This window comes from Phragmites australis, chromosome 16 (genome assembly GCF_958298935.1).
Source record: "Phragmites australis chromosome 16, lpPhrAust1.1, whole genome shotgun sequence".
Lineage (NCBI taxonomy): Eukaryota > Viridiplantae > Streptophyta > Magnoliopsida > Poales > Poaceae > Phragmites > Phragmites australis.
Window position 1 is genome coordinate 23,082,776 of NC_084936.1, and position 11,475 is coordinate 23,094,250.

At 40.1% G+C, this 11,475-nt stretch overlaps 1 protein-coding gene across 2 annotated transcripts; it reads left to right on the forward strand.

The window, feature by feature from the left end:
• The first annotated feature begins 441 nt into the window (after positions 1-441).
• On the forward strand, positions 442-3,167 carry LOC133895698 (E3 ubiquitin-protein ligase RSL1-like). 2 transcript variants are annotated; one of them, XM_062336178.1, is made up of 3 exons: positions 442-1,218; positions 1,372-1,449; positions 2,894-3,167. In XM_062336178.1, exons 1-2 carry the CDS (start codon positions 611-613, stop codon positions 1,442-1,444), a joined length of 681 nt encoding a protein of 226 aa, XP_062192162.1. In that variant the 5' UTR covers positions 442-610; the 3' UTR covers positions 1,445-1,449; positions 2,894-3,167. The 2 variants fall into 2 exon arrangements, with proteins under 2 accessions (XP_062192162.1, XP_062192164.1); XM_062336180.1 differs by having other exon boundaries at positions 1,372-1,445.
• Positions 3,168-11,475: the final 8,308 nt, after the last annotated feature.

Consider the following 11,475-nt stretch of genomic DNA (forward strand, 5'->3'; position numbering starts at 1 on the left):
ATTAAATGAAAGAGAAAAAAATATAAGGATTAAAAGACACAATAAAAACATAAGAAATCAGCATTTTTATGAATTGTTGGGAAGACTTAAAAAAAAATATCAATGTTTGGGTGTGAGAGAGAAATAGAGAGAGGCTGACTATATTGGAACTTGCGAAGGAAAATTTCCCATGAGCTCTCACCTCATTTTTCCCTTTCCTCTAAAACCATAGGAATGATAAACTTTCCAGAGGAAAGAAATGATGCAAACCTCCATTCCAAACACCTCTTTTCTCTAAAACTTCTTTGAAATGGTTCCTTTATCCAAACAAGCCCTCAGTTTACAAAGAAAAGGATATCCGGGATTAATTGGGATTAATTAGCCTTATTTCTCGTTCCTTCCCATCGAAGTCTTGGGATAAACCAAAGCCCCTTTACATTCCCAACTGAACCCAAAAGACGAAGATAGGGTCCCATGTGAAGCATAAGAAGGCGCAGAGATTCTTTTCCTGCTCATCGTTTCCCCAGCAAGAAAAGACGGGGAGTCAAACAGTCCAAGAAACACAGAGAGGCTCCCATCTGTTGAACGCACCAGCTCGACTTGCCACCTCGCCCCTCCGGAGCCCAGGCCAATGGCGGCGGCCGAACCGGGGCAGCAGCAGCACCCCTGCAGCATCTGCATGGAGCCCATGGCGCCCTCCAAGGCCCACCGCGGTGGCGCCGCCTGCGCGCACGCCTTCTGCCGTGCGTGCCTGGCGGGCCACGTCCGCGCCAAGGTCGAGTCCGCCGGTGGCAGTGGCGGCGGCGGCGCCGTCGTGCGGTGCCCCGATGCGTCCTGCGCCGAGGCGCTCGACCCGGAGCTCTGCCGCGCCGCGCTCCCCTCCGACGTGTTCGAGCGGTGGTGCGCCGCGCTCTGCGAGTCCTTGTTCCTCGGCGCACGGCGCACCTACTGCCCGTTCCCGGACTGCTCCGAGATGATGGTGGCGGACGACGGCGAGGACGCTGAGTGTTGCGTTACGCAGTCGGAGTGCCAGGTGTGCAGGCGGCTGTTCTGCGCGCGGTGCGGGGTGCCGTGGCACGCCGGCGTGACCTGCGCCGAGTTCGAACGGCTCGGCGAGGGGGAGCGAAACCGGGAGGATCTGTTGCTGCTGGAGGCCGCCCGGGAGGGAAAGTGGAAGCGCTGCCCGGGCTGCAGGTTCTACGTCGAGCTGTCCAGTGGCTGTCTGCACATTACCTGCAGGTAAAAAATGCTTCTTTTAGAGAAATTTGAGATTGTGCTGCGTAAGCCCTATGTTTAGAATGCGGAAATCTAACCAAATCAATTGTTGCCGTCGTAATCTAGATTAACGATTGGCATTTCATATCACATTTCCGCCGTTCGATTCGATTGCAGGTGTGGATTTGAGTTCTGCTATGGATGCGGTAAGCGATGGGAGCTAATACATGACGGCTGTCCTGGGGCATGAAGTAGGTACGGATGATGCTAATTAGTATACTTTCTCCGGTTTCTCGTGTGGACCATCAATTGTGTTCTTTTGTCTCCTCTCTGATCTAGAGATTTTTGCGAGGTTCTTCTGGCTTGATCTTAGTTAACAAGTAATGCCTGGTGATTGTATAACCTATGGTCTGCTTTGATTTAAGCTAAGTATGATGCCCTTAAAATTTTGTGATGCGCTACACCGTTGCTTGTGTGGTCCAATTGCCTCGACGCAAGTATTGTGTGGAAGTTGAATTAGCTGTACTTCGTTTGATACTGACATGGGAAATTATTTGGTAAACATGCTACTACATAGAAATGTTTCTTTTGGTGAAATTTGGCTTGAGCCTTGTAAGACGTAAATTTAGAGATAATTTCTTTGTTTCTGAATTTTAGACCTGGAAACACTGAAATAGTGATGTGGCTTCATATTCATAGTGCTCTGTCACTACCACATAACTCATATCCTTTTTTCAGGAAATACATAGTTCTTGTCTTAGAGCGCTATACTGCTGGATATCACTAGCTATTGCCTTGTTGGTGTAGGCCTGTTTTCGGCGTTTATTGGACTGTTGCATTAGCTTTCAATTTGTTCTTCAGATTCCTGTGAGTTTTTCTTTGGTACATAAAATTCCTACTTGTGTAGTTGACAAATAACTTGGTGTGTAGCCTTGATTTAAGTCAATTGACGTACATAGAAACTATTCAATCTTGTTTAGATCTATTGAAGAGTAATAAAGGTTCATTGTTTTGTAGTTTTGCCGCAAGCATTTTCTTGTCATTCAGATCCCCATTTCATTCTTATTGCAATTGCTGCATTTTGAGACTTAGCAAGTGGTAATGCTCCACTGATTAATTTGCCTGCAGTTCAGTTGTTAGCTCTGCTTATTGGATACTTATTTGAACAGCTGATGGTACTTGGTGTAGCATTGGTTTGTGAGTCATTATTTTTGTTACTTTATTGTCCAACTGAACATGAACTCACTGCTTGTTCTTTTGAGCAGAAAACATTGCTTATGAATTATGCTCCCGTGCTTATATCGCTTCATGCTGCTATAGTGCTATAAACCTTTCTGATGTTAGTCTTTTGCATTCTCTCATAGAGAAATTAGGAATCAAGAAAAGTGCAAAATAACATTTATCTCAATCATGCAAAAGTAACTGGTCTACAATTCCCCATCTTCATGTTCCGTACGTCATGGTCAGCACGCCACACAGTGCCATTGCACCCCTAAGCCCTAACAAGCACTTACCAGTTACCACACGAGGGAAAATAATAATGAGAAGGCCTAAAATCTTTGGTTGACTCTGGTGTTTATGTTGTGTAAGTAGTAAGTTTACACTTTACAGTACAGAGAATTAGTGAAATCAATTATTATTATTATTGTAACATCGATAACAGTTGTTGTTTCATAGTACACATTTGATTCAATTGCAGGTTTGGCTTTGAATTCTGCTATGGATGCGGTAAGTGATGGGAGCAGATACATGACGGGTTCTGGGGCATGAAATGGGTACGGATGCTGCTAGTTAGTATAGTTTCTCTGGGGTTCACGTGAATCACGAATATTGTGTTTGGTATCTTCTCTGACCATGAGCTCGCCAGTCTGCCAATCTCCTCTTGAGAATTTTGCAAGGTTCTTCTATATGTGTCTGGTCTTAATTAGCCAGTAATGTGCAAAAGGTATAATCTATGACTTTCTTTAATTTAAGCTAAGCTTGGAAGTGCTTGAAATCATGTGAATTGCTTTGAAACTACAATATGGAAGTGTGATTGTCGTGTTTGATACTGAAACGAGAAATTATTTAGGTCTGATCTGTATGGTTTTCTCAACCATGTCAGCTAAACAGAAAGTCTGAAAGGCTATTGCTTTTGCAATGTTTGTCTGGTCCGCATACTAGGCGGCACAATACATGAGTAATATCTAGTAGAATTGTATCAAACTTGTACTTATTAAATAGATCAATACTACATCTATCTAAGAACAAGAATAATCAAATTCGGTAAAAAAAATACTTTTTTTTGTCCCACCTAGGTATGTACACCAGATAAACATTGCGAAATGGAGGGTAAAAATCCAAAAATAGACAACATATAGTATTGTATTTGTCAACATAGATAATATATTGATGTATTTATAAATTTAGCATATATATTCGATACATCGTTTACCGAATACCTGATTTTAGCACTCTTTCACCGAAAAAGGTCCTTGACAGTTTTTACACCTAAGATGCCAAAAACGGATTGTATTAGATGCCAAATACGTGTGCACAGGGCCGAATACGCACGGGCCGCGGTGGCAGACAGTGAAGGAAGCTAGCAAGCAATTAGTACGGATGTATTTTATTTTTTTTATTTAATTCTCGATTTTGTATGGACTCATAAAAGTAGCCAAAAAAATTCTATAGATTTTTATGAGTAAATTAGAGTTCACTAATAACCCGTTTTAATTGGTTTAATCTAAAAAGTCTAAACCAATATTTAATTAAAATTCTCTAAATAAGCCTATTTTTATCAATTCTAGCAATTTTTAATCTCAAAAAATTCCCAAAAATCTAAAAACATTCACTAATATTCTTCTCATGTGATGTACTAATTTATAAAAATATTTTCAACTCTAGATTATTTGGTGAAAAAGTAAGTTTCTTTATAATGCTCTATTTTTATCATTTCATGTTATATTCTCTTTTTAATTCAATTTGAATAAAAAGAAATTCAAACATGCAAAAAACCTACAATCAAGAGTTAAGTTAAAAAAAAATCATCATAACTAACTCAACATCGTCATTGTATACACAAAACAAGTACATAATGGGAGGCTTAATAGATGCATGACAAGAAACTCAGTTATGGTGATGTTTAATTAATTAGTTGTGTTTCTTTATCATTCCATGCCGACGATAACATAGTTCTTGAACCTCTCAGATTAATATTAATCCTCTTTTTATTGTTCCATGTGCTTCATTTCTTTCTTGTTCTCTATTCCTACTTTGAGAGATGACATCCACATCTGCATGCTAGTTATCTAGTTGTTTAAATTTTGAATATATCATTCACCATATTTAATTGATAAATATTAAAACATCTCGTATCACCACCTGTTTTTGAAAAGATGAATATAAATATATTCGTAATTCCTGGGTTCTATGCTTCTTAAGTGTCTGATTTTACCATCAGTAGTAGTTGTCAACCAGTCATGTATTTATGATTTAGTTTAAGCATAATATTTAAGCATTTGCCTACAAAATAGCAATAATCCATAATGATCAAGGAGACAAGCATGCATTATATTTATAGATTTTAGGCTGGCATAGTTCCAAACTCTTCAGACAAAAATACATAAGGTTAAGAAGGTACATAAAGGTGTGTTTAGTTGGAAAAGTGCATTGAATAATTTATTTTTATTTAAATTGAATTAAAAAGGGAATATCACATTAAATGATAAAAATACATATAAATGAATCATTACAAAGAAACTTACTTTTTCACCAAATAACCCATGGTTAGAAACATTTTTATAAATTACTACATCACATGAGAAGAATATTAGTAACTTTTTTAGATTTTTGGGAATTTATTTGAGGCATGAAAAATTGCTAGAATCGATAAAAGAAGGTTTATTTAGAGAATTTTAATTAAATACTGGATCAGGCTTTTTAGATCAAACTAAGTAAAACTGGTTGCTAGTAAACTCTAGTTTGCTCATAAAAATGTTTAGAATTTTTTTAACTATTTTTATACTCTTAAAAAAATCAAGAATTAAATAAAAATATAAACACATACGTACTAATTGGCTTGCTAGCTTCCTTCCTACTGGCTCATGCCACCACCGAATACAGTGCGTTTTTGGTATCTGAGGTGCCATATACAGCACTCATGTGCCGAAAACTGCTAGGCTCACTATTTTTCGGTAAATAAGATGCCAAAATCAGGTTTTTGATAAATGAGATGCCGAACATGCTAAATTTGTAAATATACCAATATATTATCTATTTTGTCAAATACAATATCATATGTTATCTATTTTTGAATTTTTGCTGAAATAGAGTTATTAGTAAGTATATGCATATTTCGGTATGTGTACTTGTACAGTTAAGGCAAGTGATGCATTCTTGATCTAGTATGTCGTCTGAAGAGGTTTTTAGAAACTAAACTGATCTATATCCACCTCAGTGCCAATTGAGCTAAAAAAACCAATTCATTGTGGAAGAGACTTTTTTCTGTAAATCTGTATCCATTCAAATAGCAATGCGTCCGAGATAGGAATTTGAGATGAAATTCTTCTAATTATCCTAAAAAAGGGGTCGTAATAGCCCATCAATTACGAAGAAGCAAGACTTCTATAAGTTTAATCGTAACAGAAGCAACTAAGAAGAAGATTCCTTGACAAAATCCCAAAATACCAAACAACATTTTTGCTCAACTGTTGATTACGCAATTCAGGGAAACTGATCGGTCAAGATACATCCATGATATTCTCCTTCGCAATTCCTACAGGGATTATCCTAGGGGGCTGAGTTGTTGCAATTCCATGAGAACATTCAGATCGAGTTCTGCTACACAGCTCAGCTTTGCTCATTGGTTGTCAGTTATGCATCTTGGATTAATGGTGAAGCCAGCATGACCCTGTCATGACTGTTACGAACTAAAGTAATCAACACCCTGCAGTCCTTATACACTTTGAGCAATAGGCATCCCTCTACTTTAGATTACAATTTTAATTGTAATACGTTACCAGTCACTTTCGCTCACTTCTCACTTCATCGCTAATCGGTCACACCATAGAAGATGAAAGCACAAGGCCAAAACAGGAGATCAGAAGAACACGACGTACATCCTCCGCATTAACGCCACCTTCTTGATTGACCTGCATCAGGCACGCAAGGGACAAGACTGCAGACTCCATCTGCATCATCGTTTTCCTCTCGATTGTCGTCTCCACAATCGCATATCCAATGGTGTCTGCATGGACACACGCCGCGGCATCAACGGTGCCTGCGACGGTTGAGATGGCGGATCTCCTTCGGCTGACGCCATGATGGCGTGGTTGACCTACAGTCGGCCAGATCCGTCTCATGCACCGTCTCAAGAGGACGACGACGCCCAGATCCTACCGGGCCACTGCCCAACGGCACCAAGGCCTGCCCACCGGCGGTTGCAGGTTGATCAGCGGGCCCAACGGCCTCGCCTCGGCCTACATGACGGCAAGAGTAGGCCTGCCCTCCTACTACCGGCCCGAGTGGCGTGCACCACACACTTGATGAGAGATTCAGCTATATCATTATGAGTATGGACATAAGATACTTAATACTATAGTGCCCAAAACTCAACTATTCCATGTAAATGGATTTGATCATGCATCTAGTAGTATTTGCTTGAATTTTGATAATTGAGGCAATGAAATTCGCATAAGTGCGGTACCTTATGTATAAAGAACACATGTGTAACTATTTTGAAGATGCATCAATCAGCATTATAGAGTACCTAGATGGTACATAAATTTGTTGAATAGAGCCATATGTATGTTCTTGAATGTGTTCAAGAAATGAATATCAAGCTAAGAGGGCCTTAAAATTAAATTCTCTATTACACATGTGGTGCATTCAAATCTAAAGATTTTGGAAATTAATGCTATGACCATAGAATTATTTATAATTTTTATCATCATCTCTAAGATAGGATGACTAAGGCAATCATGCCAAGTCTTGATTTGATCAAGATAGAAAAATTATTTTGTACACAATATATGGTACGGGTTTGATGTATGTATAGTATAATCCATATGGTATTTAGAGAAGCTTGCCATATCCGTTATTTTGATAAAGAGGATAAATTCTCTTTTGTTGTCACCATGGGTTTTAATATGTAAACCATTCTGACGGATATCTCTATAACTTAGTAAGATATGAGTTAAATCGGGATACAATAGAGCATCATCGATTATGACTTGTGTACACATAGGAAGAGTAATTATGGCACGACTGGAGCCAACAATCACTGCATCGTGTCTAGTGATTATCAAAATATTTTCTTGTCTCTTAGTAAGAGTTTAGAAATACTTTATTTCCCTAAGTATAGAATTTGTGGTGCACCTGTCCACTAGACTCATTTCCTCCTCCATCGGATTGACTCTCGTAGAAATCAATATATAGAAATGAAGATTTAGTATGAAATTATTTATCAGATATATAGAATACATACATACTTTATGTAGTATCATAGTGCAATATATATAATGATGACAATATATTTATTATAACAACTAATAGACATTGATAATATGATATATATATATATATATATATAAGGAATTGAGAGACTAGATAAGGTCTCCAAACATGTCGTGCGAAACAAATTTGACAATCATATTTTTTGTGTTCATGGGATCTTCTGGCTATTGAAGAGTTTGGTTGTTACTTGGTTCTTGTGAAACTTGTTGTCAACAACTATCCTCCTTGGTGGTGTCAGTTTGAAGATTGAAGTGTGCTTCAAATCTTTGCCCTTGAGCAGGTTGGTTATGTCCCACAGATTATAAATACATATCAACTAAATATCTCAGAGTGCGGTATTTCTTAGCGGAGTGCTTGTAAAATCCACACTTGCGACAAACATTAGGTTTGTCAAGTTTGGTTTTAGAAATATCTTTCCCATGCTCTAGGGCACGTGGCTTCTACTTCCTGTTGTGTCTGCGTTAACTTTAAAGTTTGTTGGTTGGCGTCTAAAAGAGCCTTCAAAGTTGTTATTATTCTGGATATTACTTTGTATTTCAGGTAAAGGAGCAACGCATATTGGACATTGATGATGATTCCTTAGAAGGAGTTCATCATGCTTTTCGGCCTGAAGTAATACATGTATTAAATCAGCATAAACTTGGTATTCTCTTGCATGGTAGTGTTGCTGTAAGATCCTATCAGCGGGAAGCATAGTAGATAAAGTTTTCTCTATCTTCTCCACATATGTATGTTCTTTTTCACAAAAATGCAACTTGGAACATATTTAATGAACAATATGACTGTAATCTCCGACGGATTTGAAATCCTGGAATCGGAGATGTGTCCATTCGTAACTTGCATCAGGCAAAATGACTGCATTCTGCTATTCATATCTTATTTCGAGAGCTAACCAAAGAGTAATCGGATTTTCTTCCATCAGATACTCAGATGATATCTGGATGAATATGGTGCCTTATTATGTATAATACTCCATATTTAACTTGATCTGGTTGCGGTGGATCTCCTGGGGAGGTTGGAGTGCCACTACAATTCCACAGGACGCAAGGCTGAGCTTGACGTCCATAGCCCATGTTGGGTAGTTGTGACCATCGAGCGTGAGTTCATCGAACTCTTGACCGATCATCTTGACATTCATGGAATTAGACCATAGATTTGATTAATTTACTGTAAGTAAATTAAAAATCATCATAGTAATGTTGTAATAATGATACAAAATTTTATAAAGTCAAGTTGAGACTTAAATTACATAGTGTAGACCTCAAATTATATAGCTCACGTTGAAGATAATCACCAAATATTGTATAGATGTCTATGATCCTATTACCTTATGTTATGCTAAGTAGAATATTTGGAAGAATATATTCAAGATAGTTATTAAGTCAAGATGGCAAAATGTAGACCTCACGGTAATGATGGATAATCTACAAATATGCAGTAGATTTTATAGTTCCATTACCTTGTCTTTCACAAATATTAAAGTGAGGTAATCACTTAATTTGATTTTGCATTTTAGTTATGCTTGAATTAAGCACTTATGGCATAAGAGCTCTTTAGACTTAATTAAGGTGAACTAATATATAATTTTGTAAGAAAATAATCTCAATTGCAAACTTAACATGGTAGTTAACATAATTACATATTATAGGGATTGCATGAGGCAAACACATTGAACATTGTATAATATTCCAGAAAATATGATCTAGAATGTTAAATTATAACAGTAAACGATACTAGATGTAATTACAGTAAATTTTAGGTGCCTAAACATGATAAGTACTTAATACATACTACTGTTTGTTGGACCATTTAGCAATTTTACAGAAACTCAAGATCTCATGTGTAAAATGGCCTTAGGACACAATTTACTGGCTTGTGGGCCAAGTCAACCTAGGCTATGCCCAGTCATACTTTAGGCCCATAGGCCCATGCAGGTGAGCACACTGGCTGAAGTAGGTCGAGCCAACTTGGGCCGGAGCCCAAGCAGTCTTTGGGCCCATGAAGGTAGGCGCGAGAGAGCACGGGTGGACATGATGCCGTAACCTGGGCCTGGGCCTTGGCGGCCTTTCGATCGGCCCAGGTTAGGTGCACACGAGCGGCCGCATATAAGCGGGGCAAGGCGACGGTACTAGTTATGGTTTCCCTACCCCGGTTGTCACACCCCGCACACCGCTGCACCATTACATTGCCGTGTCGCCATCATCGTTGATCCACCACGCCACCTTGCTTTCGCACCACCGTCTTCAACGAGGGGTATACTCCTCCTCCGATGACGAGGAGAGGTAGCCAAAGTAACCTCCATTGGGGGCCCCACTTCTGAAGAACACGGTCACCGGAGACTAGGATCCCGAGCGAAGGCCGTGACACCTATTCGTCGCTGCGGTTGTGAAGCGACGGAGGAGATGGCAGGCCGGGATGGAGTCCGGCGTAGATGATGCAGCTGCCATGGGGGCCGTTGAGGTCCCTTCACTGATGGAGTAGGTATCGCCGGGGCCTGCACTGCGCGAAGGGAAGTAGCCATCGAAGACAGTGACGACGTCGATGGAGTATGTGGCCGCAGCATCCAAGTACGAGGGAAACCCACGACGGGTAGCCATGGTTCCCCCTGAGTCGTCGGTGTGTCTGGGTCGGGAGCCGTCGTGATGGGTGCCACCATGATGCTAGAGTGGAGGCACACCACCGAAATGGCGATGCACCCTGGGCGGCTCGGTTCGATGCGGATTGGTGGAGGCGACGCAGGCGTAGGTGATGGCGGCTCCTCGACAACGTCGACATGGATGTTGACCATCGGTGGCAAGGGGTGGTGGTGCTCACGATCGGTGAGTACATGAACAGCGCGAAGCCATGGATCAGACAGAAGCCATGGGCACGTGAAGGGGTGATGTCGCCCTTTATTCTTGCTTGTTCGTCGCTGGGATTGTCGTTGTGTACCTACAGTCTTGTCCCTTGCATGTGACTGATGCAGGTGGAGAAGTCTCCGTTGATCAAGAAGAAGGTGGCGAGGATTCAGAGGATGTACGTCATGTTCTTCTAATCTCCTGTTCTGACCTATCATGTAGAGCGATGTAGAGAGTGAGTGTGGTTGAGTCTCGCTGTTGTGTGGTCGATTGGCTTCCCTTTCTTGGTACTTGTTGCTCGAATGAAGAGAGAATATGCCTGATAACATATTACAACTAAGATTGTAATGGAACAGTGATAATGGATAAAATATTCAATAGTTGTTTTTTTCATTGATAGATGTAGATATTTATATATGATGATCAGTTGTGTTGTCTATTCAGTAGACATCTCTCCTAAACAGATGTTTACTGATGAAAGGGCATGATAAGCTAAAAGGTATTGGTCACATTGGTTCATAATATAATTTATCCATTTTTGTCATACGCCATCGTCCTTCACCCTCCCCACTCATCACCTCATATGGATATGAGACCAAAGTTCTGTTTTACTAATAAAAGTAAATAAAGAAATTACGTATTTATTGGATGATACTTTTGCGACGTATCTATATTTTCATATTTTAATTTATGTTTGATGTTAGTGTATCCACGGACATTTAGCTAGTATATCAGAACATGCGTGTCCTGAACGGGGTGAATACTTCCCGGAATTTACAAGCAACGAATCTACCTCGGCTATTCTATCTCAAAAAAACCACACCCGTGAACTGCGAGAACTCACAAGCGACAAAGCGTACGCGCGCGCACGTACAAACAAACAAGCAGCTGCTCCCAAGTCCAAACACGACGTGGCCCACGCCGCCGTCGGCCCGTCCATTCCCTCCTC

Excerpts from the sequence above, each read along its gene's own strand:
- LOC133895698 (XM_062336178.1), top strand. The coding sequence starts at position 611 with ATGGCGGCGGCCGAACCGGGGCAGCAGCAGCACCCCTGCAGCATCTGC. Across the intron at positions 1,219-1,371 it reads TGTCTGCACATTACCTGCAG|GTGTGGATTTGAGTTCTGCT; the intron begins GTAAAAAATGCT and ends ATTCGATTGCAG.